The 18,494-nt window shown below is 42.2% G+C and overlaps 1 protein-coding gene across 4 annotated transcripts in view; it reads left to right on the top strand.

The window, feature by feature from the left end:
* triqk (triple QxxK/R motif containing) overlaps positions 1–18,494 on the top strand; it is a 93,587-nt gene that overhangs the window by 16,144 nt on the left and 58,949 nt on the right. The window contains exon 2 of one of the 4 annotated variants that reach the window (XM_060823655.1): positions 14,916–15,131. The exons of 2 other annotated variants lie outside the window; for them this stretch is intronic. In XM_060823655.1, coding sequence (XP_060679638.1) covers positions 15,117–15,131 — 15 coding nt within the window. In that variant the 5' untranslated portion in view covers positions 14,916–15,116. Of the gene's footprint in view, positions 1–6,736; positions 6,797–14,915; positions 15,132–18,494 lie in introns of those variants that run through there. One more of the 4 variants, XM_060823658.1, reaches the window with a different exon arrangement.

Below are 18,494 nucleotides of genomic sequence, written 5' to 3'. Positions count from 1 at the left end.
AAGGGCCAGTTCTGCGCTGTATTGTTCGATGTTTTATGTTTTACTGTCAAAATTGGCCTTCCTCCAATTTCGAACTTCAACTTTTAGATCTGGTCTATCTTTTTCCATCACTATTTTAAAATTAATAGAATTATGGTCTCTGGCCCCAAAGTGCTCTTCCACTGACACCCCCGTCACCTGCCCTGCCTTATTTCCCAAGAGTTGGTCATGTTTTGCAACTTCTCTCGTAGGTACACCCACATATTGAATCAGAAAATTGTCTTGTACACATTTAACAAATTCCTCTCCATCTAAACCCTTAACACTATGGCGGCCTCAGTCTATGTTTGGAAAGTTAAAATCTCCTACCATAACCACCCTATTATTGTCCAACAGGTTTATTTGGAAGCACTAGCTTTGAGTGCTGCTCCTTCATCAGAAGCAGTCCAACACCGGCATCTCCAAATCACCCTATTATTCTTACAGATAACTGAGATTTCCTTACAAATTTATTTCTCAATTTCCTGCTGACTGTTAGGAGGTGTATAAAATACAATCCCAATAAGGTGATCATCTCTTTCCTATTTTGCAGTTCAACCCAAATAACTTCCCTGGATGTATTTCCAGAATATCCTCCCTCAGCACAGCCGTAATGTTATCCCTTATTAAAAACGCCACTTCCCCTCCCCTCTTGCCTCCCTTTCTGTTCTTCCTGTAGCATTTGTATCCTGGAACATTAAGCTGCCAATCCTGCCCATCCCTGAGCCATGTTTCTGCAATTGCTATGATATCCCAGTCCCATATTCCTAACCATGTCCTGAGTTCATCTGCCTTCCCTTTTAGGCCCCTTGCATTGAAATAAATGCAGTTTACTTTATCAGTCCTACCTTGTTCTCTGCTATGTCCCTGCCTGCCCTGACTGTTTGACTCGCTTCTTTTCTCAACTGTACCAGTCTCAGATTGATCTCTTTCCTCAGTATCTCCCTAGGTCCCCACCCTCCCACCTTACTAGTTTGAATCCTCTGAGCAGCTCTCGCAAATCTCCCTGCCAGTATATTAGTCCCCTTCCAATTCAAGTGCAATCCATCCTTCTTGGACAGGTCACTTCTACCTATACAAGAAGAGATTCCAATGATCCAAAAATGTGAATCCTTCTCCCATACACCAGATCCTCGGCCATGCATTCATCTGCTCTATCCTCCAATTCCTACCCTCACTAGCTCTTAGCACTGGGAGTAATCCAGATATTACTACTCTCGAGGATCTCCTTTTTAAATTCCTGCCTAACTCTCTGTAATCTCCCTTCAGAATCCCATCCTTTTCCCTTCCTCTGTTATTGATTCCAATGTGTACAATGACCTCTTGCTGGCCCCTCTCTCCCTTGAGAACATTCTGCATCCTCTCTCAGACATCCTTAATCCTGGCACCAGGGAGGCAACACATCATTCTGATTTTTCGTTGCTGGCCACAGAAACATCTGTCTGTGCCTCAGACTAGGAAGTCCCCTAATACATTCGATCGCTTAGGCCCCGACGTACCTCTTAGTACATTAGAGCCAGTCTCAATACTAGAAATTTGACTGTCGTGCTATATTCCCTTGAGAATACATCACCCCCCTACATTTTCCAAAATAGCATACTTGTTTGACAGAAGACACCTGCCCTAGGTGCCTACCTCTCTTATCTTTCCTGGAGTTAACCCACATATGTGATTGTATCAGCAACCTTTCTTCTCTCCTGTAACTGCCTTCCATTACACCCCCTTGCTCTTGTAAATTCCTCATTGCCTCTAACTGTCTCTCCAACTGATCCATTCAGTCTGATAAGATTTGCAACCAACGGCATTTATTTCAGATATAATCCTGAGTAACATGTAAGCTCTCCCTAAACTCCCACATCTGACAAGAGGCGCATATTACTCTACTAAAGGCCATTATTGCTTCTTTCAATCTACAGACCCAGAAAATAGCACTGTCTTATTCCCCTATAAAACACTGCTCCAGACTAACGTAATACTTATGGCTTATATTTTTAAGTTTAATCAAGAGACATATCTCAATAAAACATATAATCAAGAAAGAACCCACTCTACTCACTACTGCAGACTTACTGTAAAGGCCACATTTAAAACTATTCACTTATATGTTTCTGTGCTGTGACTTCTCCCAAACAGATTCCTCCAAGATCAGGTATGAATTTTACAGTTTGTTAATTTTCCCAGATGCAGTTTGATGTCCAGCAATACATTCTTTTGAACAGCAAAGGCAATAACTGTGCAGGTCCCTCAATATTTTCTTGAATAGACAAAATGTGAAACACTTAGGGTGGAATTCTTAAAATATGTCCAGAAGAGTATTTAAGCCTGCTGCAGAGGGTGTGATGCTGGACTGACTTTTAGAAAACGAAGCCAGGCAAGTGGTAGATGTGTTAGTGGAGGAGTATTTTGGAGATAGTGACCATAATTCAGTAAGATATAGGATCATTTTGGATAGTGACAAAGGTAAATGGGAAATTTAAGGTTCTGAATTGGGAGAAGGCCGATTTTGATCACACAGAATCTGACCAAAATGAACTGGGAGCAGCAACTTGCAGGAAAATCCGCATCAGAGCAGCAGGAGTCATTCAAAAAGATAACAGTGAGAGTGCGGGCCAACTCTCTTGTCAAGGTGAAGGGTCTGACAAATAGGTCCAGAGAACCCTGAACATAAAAGATGAATAGGATCAGATAGGGAAAAATGCAGCGGGCTCAAAACAGCAGATGCCCCAGGGTATAGAAGGTACAGGGTGTTACATAAAAAAGAAATTCAGAAATCAAAGATGGAACATCGAAAAACACTGGTTGGGAACATTAGAGAATAAATTTCTAAATATGTTTGGGATAAGAGAATAACGAGGGAAATAGTAGGGCTCATTAGGGACCAAAATGACCATCTGTTGACCCAGGAGATGTAGATTACAATTTAATTAGTAGTTTGCATCTGCATTCACAATAGAAAAGGTCTGTAGGTAAGGCATGTGATCAAAAGGCCAATGGAAAATCCCTTATTTCGAAAGAAATTGAACATAGAAGTCAGGATGTCATGTTGCAGTTGTACATGGCACCAGTGACTCCAGATTTCAATTACTTCATGCAGGCTTGGTCTATTTATTTAAGGAAGGATGACAATGCAATAGAGGCGGTTCAAAGGAGGTTTACAAGATTGGGAGATGGAGTGCGTGGGTTATCTGAGAGGACAGGCTGTGATTATTTCCACTGGCCGACAAGATTAATGAGTGACATGATTGAAATGTCCAAGATCCTGAATAGTTTTGACAAGATGGATGTGGAAAAGATGTTGCCTGTTTTCAGTCAGTCTAGAACAAAAATGCACTGTTTGGACATTTGGAGTCTCCATTTTAGGATGGAGATGATGTGCAATTGTTTTTGCGGGCTGTGCAATTTTGGAACACACTGTGTCTCAGAAAGAGGAGGTAGGGGCCTTAAATATTTTGAAGCCACAGGTGGTTATATGGTTATTAGACAGGGGAATCCGGGTTATTGTGGGTAGATTAAATGTGAAATTCAAATCACAAACAGATGAACCATGATCTTGTTGAATGGCTAACTTTTATAATCAGTGCCCCGACTAATGAAGGCAAGCATGCCATATGCCCTCTTCACCACCTTACCCACTTATGTCGCCACTTTCAGGGAGCTATGGACTTGCACCCCAAGATCCCACTGTATATCCATGCTCCTCAGGGTCCTGCTAGTTACAAAGAACAAAGAACAAAGAAAATTAAAGCACAGGAACAAGCCCATCAGCCCTCCAAGCCTGCGCCAATCCAAATCCTCGATCTAAAGCTGTTGTCTATTTTCTAAGCGTCTGTATCCCTTTGCTCCCTGCCCATTCATGTATCTGTCTAGATCTTAAATGACAGTATTTTACCCGCCTCTACCACCTCTGCTGGCAACACGTTCTAGGCACCCCCACCCTCTGCATAAAGAACTTTCCATGCATATCTCTCTAAACTTCTCCCCTCTCACTTTGAACTCGGTAACTGAATTTCGCACTCTGGAAAAAAAGCTTCTTGCTATCCACCCTGTTTGTACTTCTCATAATTTTGTAGACTTCAATCAGGTGCCCCCTCAACCTCCTGTCTTTCTAATGAAAATAACCCTAATCTACTCAACTCTCTTCATAGCTAGCCCGCTCCATACCAGGCAACATCCTGGTGAACCTCCTCTGCTCCCTGTCCAAAGCATCCACATCCTCCTGGTAATGTGGCGACTAGAACTGTACGCAGTATTCCAAATGTAGCCGAATCAAACTCCTATTCAACTGTAACATGACCTGCAAACTCTTGTACTCAATACTCTGATGAAGGAAAACATGCAGTATGCCTTCTTGACCACCTGTATTGATCTGTATTGCCACTTTCAGGGCAAATAGGCCTGAACATCCAGATCTCTCTGTACATCAATTTTCCCTGGGACTTTTCCATTTCATGTATACTTCAATCTTGAATTGGATCTTCCAAAATGCATTACTTTGTATTTGCCCTGATTGAACTCTCATCTGCCATTTCTCTGCTCATCTCTCCAATCTATCTATATTCTGCTGTATTCTCTAACAGTCCCCTTCACTATCTGCTATTCCATCAACCTTGGGGCCATCTGCAAACTTGCTAACCCTGACCATCTATATCTTCCTCCAAATCATTTATGTATATCACAAACAACAGTGGTCCCTGCACGGATCCCTGTGGAACACTACTGGTCACAGGTCTCCATTTTGAGAAACTCCCTTCCGCTACTGCTCTCTGTCTCCTGTTGCCCAGCCAGTTCTCTATCCATATTTTACCTCTTTTTTGACCTCCCAAATGCATTACTCCACACTTGTCAGGATTAAACTCCATCTCCCATTTCTCTACCCAACTTTCCAACTAATTTATATCCTGCTTTATGCTTTGATAATCTTCTCACTATCTACAATTCTACCTATTTTCATATTATCTGCAAACTTACTAATCAGGCCACCCACATTTTCATCCAAAGTCATTTAGGTCCCAGCACTGGATCTTTGCAGAACACCATTGATCACAGATTCCAGTCTGAAAAATTCTCCTCAACAACTACCTTCTGACTTCTATGACCAAGCCAATTTTGTATTCAACTCACCAATTTACCGTGGATCCGATGTGACTTCATCTTCTAGGCCAGCCTATCATGTGGGATCTTGTCAAATGCTTGAGTAAAGTCCATGGGGACAACATCCACTGCCCTACCCTCATCAATCATCTTCATCACTTCCTCAAAACCTCAATCAGATTTATGAAACAAGACCCTCCACTGCATAAGGCCATACAGACTATCCCTACTGTGACTTCATTCTCTCCTACAAAGCATCCTGATAAGGGCCTCACATTGCACACACAGAGCTTGTGTGCTCGGAAAGAAAGACAAGCTAACAGCACTAATTCTGGTGGTGGTTGCAAACACTTTTCATTTCCAGGCTGCACTTATGATTCATGTGAAAATGTATGGCAATGCAAGTCATGTTTAGCAGAAGCAGACAACAGACTCAGCTTGGGAACCAAAGGACTCCCCTGAACCTCCGTGATTGTTTCTTCCTTGCATTCCCTGTCGAGTCAATCAATACTAAGTTTCCACACATTCCCACAGAACTCTTCCATTTACAAACTTCATCTCACAGCATTACCCCACAGGGCCTTGCCCTCTAGCTACGCCACACCGACCATTCTGCTGCACTATCTCACGCCGATGCCAAGGTGACGGTGATAAACGATGGACGTGCACTCACACAATAACCCATGGCCTCCAACACACTGTTGTTTTGTGCCCTCCCCCACGAATATGTTGACTCCCTCTCAGTTTTCACAATTACTGTTCACTCTCCCTCCGAACAGGCTGTCCCCAGTGCCCCGAACTCCAGAGCTGGCTCCCCCAACTTCCCTCCGACGGAACTGGCCCTCGAAAACCTTCTTGAAAGTCATTGAACTGAACCCCAATGATAGGATCAGACAGAGTCAGCGTGGATTTCCTGTTTGGCCACGTTTTTTTTATTAGATTCCATACAGTGTGGAAACAGGCCCTTCGGCCCAACCAGTCCACACCGACCCTCTGAAGAGTAACTCACCCAGACCCATTTCCCTCTGACTAATGCACCTAACACTATGGGCAATTTATCATGGCCAATTCACGTGGCCTGCACATTTTTTGGACTATGGGAGGAAACCGGAGCACCTGGAGAAAACCCACGCGGACACGGGGAGAACGTGCAAACTCCACACAGACAGTCGCCCGAGGCTGGAATTAAACCTGGTGCTGTGAAGCAGCAGTGCTAACCACTGAGCCACCGTGCCGCCCCATGTTGATTTATTAATGGAAAGACCTGCATTCGGATAGCATTTCTCCAAACTACTAGCTGTCTCAAAGCACTTTGCAGCTAATGCAATATTTGTGAAGTGCAATCCCTGTTTTTGGAAAGGCAGCAGTTAGTTAGTATTGGGAGACTCCCGTGAATAGCAAAGTGATAATGACCAGATAATCTGTTGATTGGGCCAGAGTACTGGGAAAACTCCTGTACTCTTTTTTTTGAAATAGCTCTCTGGTATCTTTTACATCTTTCTCGGAGGCAGAAGGTGCTTTAGTTTAATACTAATCCAAAAAGGGCACTGTAACCATGCAACGCTAGCTCCGTACTGCAGTGTCTACTTTGAATCTTGTGCTCAAATCCTGGACATGGAACTTGAATCAAGAATCTTCTGCCTCAAGATGTGAGAGTACTGCCAACTGAGCCACAGCTAACACACAGGTACCTGAGAACAGAAGTTCTTGTGTTTTGATATTGATGATTAATGATGTATACATGTATTAAAGCTTTGCAAAGCAGATAATTTACAAAGCAGTTTGCAGCTTTGGATGTAAGTTGTTTAAAGTGTGCAGGAATGTAAATTCACTTCTCAGCTGGGCTGTTAGGTATAATGCAATCACTGTGCAAAAACGAGAGGCGAGTGAATTATTTTTACCGTCCCTCTCCTGTTCATAGTAGAGATGGTTCTTAATTTTCTTTTCTTGGTTTCTTTTACCTTTTGAAAAGAAGCATCCTGTATTTCTCCAAATGCTCTATCTGAAGTCCACTTTTAAAGTGATCCACAGCATATTCTTTCGGGTTGAAACACGTGAGGCCTTGAGGCTGCATTCAAAATCCGGAGAATGGTTCACACTCACACGCACCCAAAGACAGAAAGAGAAAGGGAAGGAGAGAAATAGCAAATTACTTAAAACAAAGAAATCTCAATTAGTTTACTTAAATTAGAGTCCAATGAGTCAGCATACACTTGAGGTTCTTTCACTTGGCTGTACACAAAGTGCCTTTTTGTTGGAGTTCAAGGCAGTTTTTTCTTATATTTAACTCACTCAGATGTGGTCATCACTGGCTGGGCCAGAATTTCGTGCCAGTCCTTAGTTGCCATTGAGAATGTGGTAATGAGCTGCCTTCTTGAGTTGCTGCAGTCCGTGTGCTGTAGACCCCCAATGCCACTGGGGAGGGAATTGCAACATTTGGACCGATTGACAGTGCAGGAGCAGAGATACACTTCCAAGTCAGAATGATGAGTGGCCTGGAGGGGAGCCTGTGGATGGTGGTATTCCCATGTAACTGCTGCTCTTGTTCTTCAAATTGGAAATTTTTGTGTGTTTAGAAAGTGCTGACAAAGCAACTTGGGTGAATTTCTGCAGTGCAGTTTGTAAGTAGAATACACTGTAACTACTGAGCATCAGTGGGAAAGGAAATGAATGTTTGGGGATGTGGTACCAATCAAGTAGGCTGTTTTGGCTTGGATGGTGTCTAGTTTCTTGTTTTGTTGGAGCTGCACTCATCTAGGCAAGTGGGTAAAGCCCATCAGATTCCTGACCTATGCCTTGTGGATAGTGGACAGGCTTTGGGGAGTCAGGTGGTGAGTTACTTGTTGCAGCATTCCTAACCTTTGATCTACTCTTTTAGAAACTGTATTCATATGGAGAGTCCAGTTCAGTTTCTGGCCAATGGTTAACCCCAGATGTTGCTAGTGGGGGATCCAGTGATGGTAATCTCATTGATTGTCAAGAGGTGGTAGTTATCTTGTTTCTTATTGGAAATGGTCATTGCCTGACGTTTTGTGAGATGAATGTTCCTTGCCACTTTTCAGCCCAAGCTGAATTTGTCCAGGTCTTGTTGCACTTCTGAAGAAGGTTCAGTGATTGTAAGCTGGAATTTGAATTACTTTGCAATGAAGTACAGGTTTATGTTCAGGAATCGGTCTTTCAAGTAGTATTGAGATCAGAAATAAACCGAAAACTAAACTTGGAGTAGTTTACCCTTTCGGTGTTTCAAGTAGACTGACAAACAAAAGTCAAACCTTTATAATGAAAGTTGGTTCAAACAAACCAGCTATTTAGTCTTGACTGGGGTTTGTTGTTGAGACACTAAGCTCTGTGTCTGACTCTGTGACTGTCACCATGGTTGAGGAAAAGAGAGAACAAGTTACCAAGAAGGGCACTCACAAAATGGTGAAGAGAGCGCTGTCAAAGAGTGGTCGGAGGAGGAGAAAGTCCAGGAAAGAAAGTTATTCTATCTACATCTACAGAGTGATGAGCATCATGGACTTGTTGGTCAATGATATTTTCGGGCGTATTGCTGGGAACCTTCCTATCTGGACCATGACAACAAGCGCAGCACCGTCTGCTCCCGAGAGATCCAGACTGCGTGCACCTGCTGCTGCCTGGGGACCAGGCCAAGCTCATTGTGTCGGGGTCAGGAGGTGGGTGGGGCAGAACTGCAATGTCCTAGTTCATCAGCTCGAAGTGAAAAAGAACATCACGCTGAACAAAAACAAAGTGGTTTTGATGTTGCCTCATCAGAACCCATTGTGTTTTTGTAGTGAATAACTTGGAGTTATTCATACCAAGTAAAGTCATAATGTGTTTTGATGGTATTCTTTGTCAGAATTGGCTGAGGTAGACATCTTGGCTATAGCCCTTTAGATTAGCTTGGAGTAAAAAGTGAGGTCTGCAGATGCTGGAGATCAGAGCTGAAAATGTGTTGCTGGTTAAAGCACAGCAGGTCAGGCAGCATCCAAGGAACAGGAAATTCGACGTTTCGGGCCAGAGCCCTTCATCAGGAATGAGGAGAGGGTGCCAGACAGGCTAAGATAAAAGGTAGGGAGGAGGGACTTGGGGGAGGGGCGATGGAGATGTGATAGGTGGAAGGAGGTCAAGGAGAGGGTGATAGGCCGGAGTGGGGTGGGGGCGGAGAGGTCAGGAAGAGGATTGCAGGTTAGGAGGGCGGTGCTGAGTTCAAGGGAATTGACTGAGACAAGGTGGGGGGAGGGGAAATGAGGAAACTGGAGAAATCCGAGTTCATCCCTTGTGGCTGGAGGGTTCCCAGGCGGAAGATGAGGCGCTCTTCCTCCAACCGTCGTGATGTTATGTTCTGGCGATGGAGGAGTCCAAGGACCTGCATGTCTTTGGTGGAGTGGGAGGGAGAGTCAAAGTGTTGAGCCACGGGGTGGTTGGGTTGGTTGGTTTGGGCGTCCCAGAGGTGTTCCCTGAAGCATTCTGCAAGTAGGCGGCCTGTCTCCCCAATATAGAGGAGGCCACATCGGGTGCAGCGGATGCAATAGATGTCTTGGTGGCGGTTGGAGGGGCGGGGCTCAAGGGCGGAGGAGCGGGATTACCGTACAGCCCAGATGGCCTCCTCCTTCAAGGACCGCAGATTCCCCCCCAGACGTGATCGACGATGCCCTCCACCGCATCTCCTCCACTTCCCGCTCCTCCGTCCTTGAGCCCCGCCCCTCCAACCGCCACCAAGACAGAACCCCACTGGTTCTCACCTACCACCCCACCAACCTCCGTATACAGCGTATCATCTGCCGTCATTTCCGCCAACTCCAAACGGACCCCACCACCAGGGATATATTTCCCTCCCCTCCCCTATCAGCGTTCCGCAAAGACCACTCCCTTCGTGACTCCCTCGTCAGGTCCACACCCCCCACCAACCCAACCTCCACTCCCGGCACCTTCCCCTGCAACCGTAGGAAATGCAAAACTTGTGCCCACACCTCCTCCCTTACTTCTCTCCAAGGCCCCAAAGGATCCTTCCATATCCGCCACAAATTCACCTGCACCTCCACACACATCATCTATTGCATCCGCTGCACCCGATGTGGCCTCCTCTATATTGGGAAGACAGGCCGCCTACTTGCAGAACGCTTCAGGGAACACCTCTGGGACGCCCGAGCCAACTAACCCAACCACCCCGTGGCTCAGCACTTTAACTCTCCCTCCCACTCCACCGAAGACATGCAGGTCCTTGGACTCCTCCATCGCCAGAACATAACAACACGACGGTTGGAGGAAGTGCGCCTCATCTTCCGCCTGGGAACCCTCCAGCCACAAGGGATGAACTCGGATTTCTCCAGTTTCCTCATTTCCCCTCCCCCCACCTTGTCTCAGTCGATTCCCTTGAACTCAGCACCGCCCTCCTAACCTGCAAACGTCTTCCTGACCTCTCTCCGCTCCCACCCCACTCCGGCCTATCACCCTCACCTTGACCCCCTTCCACCTATCACATCTCCATCGCCCCTCCTCCAAGTCCCTCCTCCCTACCTTTTATCTTAGCCTGCCTGGCACCCTCTCCTCATTCCTGATGAAGGGCTCTGGCCCGAAACGTCGAATTTCCTGTTCCTTGGATGCTGCCTGACCTGCTGTGCTTTAACCAGCAACACATTTTCAGCTTTAGATTAGCTTGGCTAGAATGTTTATACGATGTAATTAGTATCACCTTTTAGGAAGTATTGAATTTGCTAATTGCTAGATTTTTCTGGGAGCAGTCAACTTTCTCCTGAAAACAAAAATGGAAAGATGGCTCAACAGTGGCTCACAAGGGAAATTAACAATAGTATTAGATCCAAAGAAGAGGCATTCAAATTGACTAAAACAAGCAGCAGGCCTGAGGATTGGGAGTACATTAGATTATAGAAAAGGAAAACAAAGGGATTGGTTAAGAGGGGGAAAATAGAATATGGAAGGAAGATTAATAAAGTCAAGTGCAGGCCTCTGACAGTCAGAAACAGGAAGTTACAGCAGAGTACAAGGAGATGACAGGGAAATACATATTTTGTTTCTGTCTTCATAAAGGAAAATGTTGGAGAATACGGGATCTAGTGAGAAGAGGAACTGAAGGAAATCAGAATAGTAGGGAAGAGCTGTTAGTTGAATTGATGGGATTAATGGCTGAAAGAACCAAAAGATCTGATAATCTACATCCCAAATTACTTCAGGAAGTGGTCCTGGAAATAGTGAATGCAGTTGCTACCTTTCAAGATTCTATCAACTTTGAAACATGGGAGGGTAACGAATGCAACCCCACTGTTTAAAGAAAGGCGGTAGAGATGAGAAAGGGATTATGGAAAGGAATTGGATAGCTTTACATTGACCATGGGTAAAATGCTCAAGTCTATTGTAAAAGATTTAATAGAAAATAGGATTGGACAGAGTCATGATAGATTTACAAAAGGGAAACCATGGTTGAGAAACCAACAGGAATTGTTTTCAGAATGTAATAGAATTGATGAAGGGGTGTTAGCAGATTTGTTTTTTTTTTGGACTTTCAGAGGACTTTCGATAAGGTCCCACACAGGTAATTAGCATGTAAAATTAAAGCATGTGGGATTGAGGGTATTGTACCGAAATGGGTAGGGAACTGGTTGGCAGACGGGAAACAAACAGTAGGAGTAATCTGGCTTTTTCCAAGTGGCAGCCAGTGATTAATGAGGTACTGCAGGTGTCAGTACTTGGACTCCAGCTATTCATAATATATATTAATGATTTAGAAGACTGAACTAAACATGTTATCTCCATGTCTGCAGATGATACAAAGCTGGGTGGGAGGGTGAAATGTGAGGGAGATGCAGAAGTATTTCATTGTGATTTAGACAAATTGAATGAGTGGGCATGTACATGGCAGATGAGGTGCAATGTGGGTCAATGTGAAGTTATTCACTTTGGTAGCACAGACAGAAAGGCAGATTGTTACCTGACTGCGATAGGTGAGGTTCAACAAGACCTGGGTGTCTTTACACTAAATGCTGGAAGTATGCAAGTGCAGCAGGCAGTGAAGAAAGCAAATGCTGTGGTGGTTTCCATAGCGAGAGGATTCAAATACAGGAGCAGTGATGTCTCACTGTCATTGTGCAGGGCCTTGGTGAAACCATGTCTGGAGTATTCTGTTTCAATCTCCTCAACTGGAAAGGAATTTCAGGTGTGGAGGGAGTGCAGCAAAGTCTTACAGGACTGATGCCTGGGATGGCAGGACTGATGTATGAACAAAGACTAAATCAGTTAGGACGATACTCATTGTAGTTTAGCAGAATGAGAGAGGAATCTCGTAAAAACTGTAAACATCCTAATAGGACTGGAAGTGATAAATGCAGAAAGATGTTCCTGATAACTGGGGAGTCCAGAAGCAGGGGGCATAGTCTCAGGATATAGGGTAGCCCATTTAGGATTGAAATGGAGAAACATTTCTTTACTCAAAGATTGGTGAACCTATAGAATTCTCTACCACAGATATTGGTTGAAGTCAAAGGGTTGAATATTTTGAAGAAAGAATTTAATATTGTTCTTAGGGTTAAAAGAATCAAAGAGTATGGAGTAAAAGCAAGAACAGGGTATGAAATTGATCACCTGTGATCGTACTGAATGGTGGAGCAGGCTTGAGGGGCTGACTGGCCTAATCCTGCTCAATTTTCGATGTTACATTCAGTATATAACAACAGCCGTTTTACATGCAGCAAGAGTCATTAAAATTGTAGAAGTTCATATAGTTTTTTTTTAAACAAAAAAATTAATTCTAGGCACAACACACACAAAATGGCAACTTTAGACTTAGTTTTATAATACACATATATTTATATATAATTAACAATTACAGAGTGACATGACAATTACTGACCAATAGAAATATTTTTCATTTTGACCAGGTGGCCCTTAGTGACCTTGTACTTTCTTATGTCTTTACAAAACAGATTAGTGTGTCTCTTTAAGTGCATAAGCCAGAATATTCTGCCTTCATAACTGATAAGGAAAGGAGGTTGGAGGCATTGGGGAGAGATTCAAATAAAGAAAAGAGAGAAAGGTGGAAGCATATGAATTGCACACTTCAGTTCTGCTTCTGAGCTGATAGGCTTTTTAAGTTTTTACTGTAGTTCTTAGGGTTAAAAGATTTCTGCTGACTTGTGCATTTACACAAAATTTCCGATTTGTATATGACATTTTACCCAAGTTCAGATTCTGACTTAGTTCCAATTGATGTTAATATTTTTGGTAATGTATTCATGCTCTGGTAATATTCAGCTATTAAAAATTAGCATTAAGATTTATGAAGTAAGACCTCAGATGATCGATAGGTTTGAATTCGTGATCTTTCAGCTGTACGGCCTAGAATAAAATGAAAATACTCTTAACACTCAGCAGATGTGCAAGGTACCTTGCAGGAGGGGCATTTCTAGGTTAGGAATTGCATTGACATGATTAGTCCAATCTTTACTATATTTACCTAAAATAAATGCTAGGCCCCAAATGTTAGACTAGATTTGATCATGGTTTAGACCCAATAGCTGCTGTATAAGAAGTTCAGACATCAATAAAGCTACCTATGTGCAGACATGAAGGAACCCATGTTTCCTGGCCTAGAGGTAGGGACACTACCACTGCACCACAAGTGTCCTAGTCACAGCGATGGTCAGATGCTTCATCAATGACCTACCCTCCATCATGAGATTAGAGTTTTAAATGTTTGCTGAGGATTGCACAATGTACAAATTAGCCGCAACTCCTGATACAGACATAGCCATGTCCAAATTCAACAAGACCCGAATAACATGCAGGCTGAGCTGAAAAGGTCATAAAATCCCTCCAGTGTGGAAGCAGCCATTCGGCCCATCAAGTCCACACCGACCCTCCGAAGAGCATTCCACCCAGATCCCCCCTCATCCCCCCATCGTATCCCTGTAACCCTTTATTTCCTGTGGCTAATCCACCTAGCCTGCACATCCCTAGACACTATAGGCAATTTAGCCTGGCTAATCCATCTAATCTGCACATCTTTGGACTGTGGGAGAACACTGGAGGACCCAGCGGAAACCCTAGCAGACACAGAGAGAATGTGCAATCTCCACACACAGAATCATTCAAGGGTGGAATCAAACCTGGGTCCCTGACGCTGTGCTAGCCACTGTGTTATAAAAGTGTCAGAAAATGACGATCTTCAAGAAATGATAATCCAACTATCGACATACATTGGCATTACTATTACAGATTCCTCCACTCTAAATAACCTCAAGATTACCATTGGCCAGTACAGGGAGGGAGTGTGATGGAATGCAACTTACAAAAAAGTTCGACGACTTACAAAGGCTTTTTGGCTAGCACCTTCCAAGCTCATGATCTCAATTATCATAAAGGACAAAAAAACCACCTGTATGCTCCTCCAAGCCAGAAACTATCCTGTCTTGGAACTATATCGTTCCTTCACTGCCTTTCAAACAGCTGTATGGGTGTATCTATCCTCCATGGACTGCAGTGGTTCAGGAAGACAACTCCTCACCATCTTCTCAAAATCAATTGGAGATGGGTAATGAGTGTGGGCCTAGACTCATCCATGAATAAATAATATTTTTTTAAAATTACAAACATATGAATACCATCACCAGAGTGACAACTGGTATGTTTTGCAATTGAAATGTGCATGCATGCATCTGACACAATTTTAGATCTCTAATGGCACCCATCACAACCTAAAAGACAGATGCTGCCCAGAGCAATATTTCTTGAAGTTTGTAAGATTACTTAAACCATGGCTGATTACTTCGCCCCTTTCCTCAAACCCACAGATGCTGCAATGCTGACGATGTTGTCCAAGTTCAAATGAGCTATCTCAGCCAGAACCATTGTTTGAATGAGGAATATTCCTGCCATACCTCGTGGTGCATTTAGCTATCCAACTGTTACTGAACAACTTATCTTTTCAGAAGAAATTTCTAGGCCTCTAACCTCATTCTGAAAATGCAACATTAACTCAAGCAGTAAACTTGATGCCTGGAGTTGAGGTAACTATGAAGTATAATGTCCTTTGAATTGCAATTTCCAAAAAGGTTTCAACTCTGATTCCCTACACAGTGATACTAATTGTCTGAGTGGCTGATAAAGTACTTTCTTAAATTGAACCATTGCAATTTAATTTGGTCAAGGTTAAATAAATGTTCAAATAACTTATGTGTACCCACAAGTAATATAGTAAAAAAATCTTAATGTTTTGGAGGCTGCAGTGGGTTTCTTTCCTAGAGTGTTTCATCAATCGTGTGAGAATATCAATGTAGTTTGGTCTTCTGAGGCATAAACTAGACTTTATGAGAGTACAGTGGTGATGAGTTACAGTCCCAAAGGAATGTGTTTTTGATAACAGCCTTCATTTCAAACATACCAATATAGATCTATTATTCCCTTTTCACATCTACAGCAACACATTTTAAATTACACTTGATACTTTATGCAAATGGCTATCTGATTAGACACTGTGGCAGCGTCTGCTGATGTCTCCCAGGATTTCTGTAGAGTTTTGTTTACTAACCATCAAAGCAGTCTGAGAGAATGAAGATTATTGGTAGCTTTGAAAGAGGATTGCTAGCTCACTGTAATATGCATCTTATAATTAGAAGTGCACTGTAGACTACAATTTCCAGAATGCTTTCACTTTAAATATAGTTAAATATTAAGGTACAATAATTCTTATATTCTAGCATATTTCTTAAAAGCTTCTGAAATATACAGTAGCAATGCAAAGGCAAATTGAATTTGAAGTTGTATAAGCAATCAGATATAAATTCATCCTGCAAAGCATTGATGAGACTTCATTTTAAATATGGTAAAGATTTGTGGCCATTGTACTCAGTAGAAGAAATGATACATTTGTAATATACATGGACTGACAAGGTATATGAAAAACAATCTCTTTATAACTTAAGGTGAAGTAAAGATTTAGTTAAAGGGAATTTAATAATTGGCTGAAGTGAAAAAAGCACCAAGCTAAGAAAGCATGGGCCACAGTGGAGAAGGTACTGATTGATTGGTGGCAGAGTTTACAGTGTAAATTGAGTGCAATTCCCAAGCAGGACTTATTGGCCACAGAAGGAATGTTCATGACATGACTCAAAGGGCTAATAACCAGACCAGAAATCATTTTATCCACTGTTCCCCAAAGTGAAAAAGAGATATTTGTAGATAGCATGATTGACCAGGATGATGTCATGGATAAAAGTACAGAGAAGGGTACTAATATCCTGGAGGTTATCATTGATCAGAAACTGAACTGGGCGAGCTATATAAGTACTGAGGCTACAAGAGCAAGTCAGAGATTAGAAATCATGCAGTGAGTAACTCCTAACCTCCACCCCACCACCCAAAAAATAACACACATCCCCCATCCTGTCCACCATCCATAAGACACTACTCAGGAGGTCAGGACTGTAATAGAATACATCGACTTGCCTGGATGAATGCAGATTCAACAACAATCAAGAAGCCAGAAGAGAGCAACTTATGCTGATTGGCACCATATCCAGCAACATTTGCTCCCTCCAAAGCCTATACACAATTTAATAACAGTGTGTACCATGTACAAGGTACACTGCAGAAATTCACCAAGGTTCTGTAGATAGTACCTTACAAAGCCGTGTCATTTGAAGGGAGTAGGGCAGCAGATACATGGTGATGGGAACATCACCACCCACAGGTTTTTCATTAATATGTAAATCCCAGAACTTTTTTCAAGGCACAATCCTGAGAAAACTTAAGATTTTATTTTTTTAAAAAGTGACTTCTCAGCTCAGACAAGCATTAAAGGTGTGAGGTTAAAATCTGTATGTCTTCCAATCTGTATGAATCAGACTGGTTCTATTTACAAAGTAGGAATTTATAAAATATCACATGGATTGAAGTTCTGGAATTGACATATTAATGAATCAAAACCTACAACCAATCTAAAAGATGAAAGATTTAACAGCAATCTAGATATGTTCAATATTTTGCGTCAGTTGTCTGAAGTGATCTTTTGCTATAAATTCTGTGTCATTTGATCCTGCTCCATTAGTTACCTGACAAAGGAGTGGTGCTCCAAAAGTTTGTACTTCCAAATGAACCTATTGGACCATAGCCTGGTGTAATGTGATTTTTAATTTTGACTCCCTAGTCCAACACCGGCACCTCCAAACTAAGTCAATAAGTTAGAACATTTGAATGCCTCAGACTGCAACGTGTTACATAGATTCTTAAGTTATAAAACTAAATATAAGTTAAAAGAATGATAGACGAGTTTAAGATAATTTATTTGAAGTGTTTTATGATAGAAAGCTCTATCCATAAAGAATCTACAGTAGCCAACCATTTCAATACTTATCCATGTCTTTTGGAATGAAAAAGCTTTAAATGCTATGGAGCAGGGGAGGAGAAAAGAGACAAAACTCTGTCAGAGAACTGGTACAGGTGCGATTGGCCAAGTAATGTCTCTGTGCAAAATTACAGGTATTTTTAATCAGCCTGTTTGTGGATGTTATTAGACACATCTGGAGCAGGTGGAATTTGAACCGGAGTGTCCTGACCTAGAGGCACGGACAGTATAATAATGCAAAATCTGGTTGCAATTTAAAATAAAAAATTTAGTGGCCCAAAGTTTGTTTGAATATCATTTAAGAATGTGATTCTGGAGATTAAAAGTAAGCTGATAGGATTCAAGAGATTGTAAGAGCAAGCAAACTTATTGCCCAGACTAAAGGGAGAAGTAGTCGTTTGATTTGGCCCCGCACGTGGGTCTAAATATAATACACATTCTTTTCAAATTAAATTGGCTATAAAACAATTGAAGAATTTATACCATTATTTGTAGAGTGCAAACTTTCCTTACTGCATTGGCTATAACGCAATTCCGGCCCCATTGGTTTAAATAGTGCTGCTATTATTCGATTTCTTATAAAACGAGATCGCATGGAAACAGAGCTATTGTGTAAATCAGAACAGACTATAAATGGGTCTGGAGAGGTGTAATGACTTTTTCTTCTTCCTCTCCCTTTTCATCGAAGGGAAGTGATCTATGAGTTATCGTAGAAAAGATGTGGTAAGATACAGTTCATTTCAATGAATGAAATAATGACATTGTTGTAAAGGTGATGTTATTACATGCTGTTATATCTCTTCTGTGGTGGTTAGAAAAACTGTAATTTTACCTCTGATGTTTACTTGTCCTTAAATCAAGACCATTGAAAAACTGTATCATTTTCTCGTATAATCAGTTCGTAGTATTGTTTAATTTTGCAGATAAAATAGAAAAGTTTATGGTATGCATACAATTGTTATTAAAATAAAAATCCTACTGTGTGTTTTGTAATTTGCTGCTTTATGTTAATATAAATATGGTGATA

Source organism: Hemiscyllium ocellatum, chromosome 4 (genome assembly GCF_020745735.1).
Source record: "Hemiscyllium ocellatum isolate sHemOce1 chromosome 4, sHemOce1.pat.X.cur, whole genome shotgun sequence".
Classification (NCBI taxonomy): domain Eukaryota; kingdom Metazoa; phylum Chordata; class Chondrichthyes; order Orectolobiformes; family Hemiscylliidae; genus Hemiscyllium; species Hemiscyllium ocellatum.
This window is presented reverse-complemented; position numbering and strand designations above follow the sequence as displayed.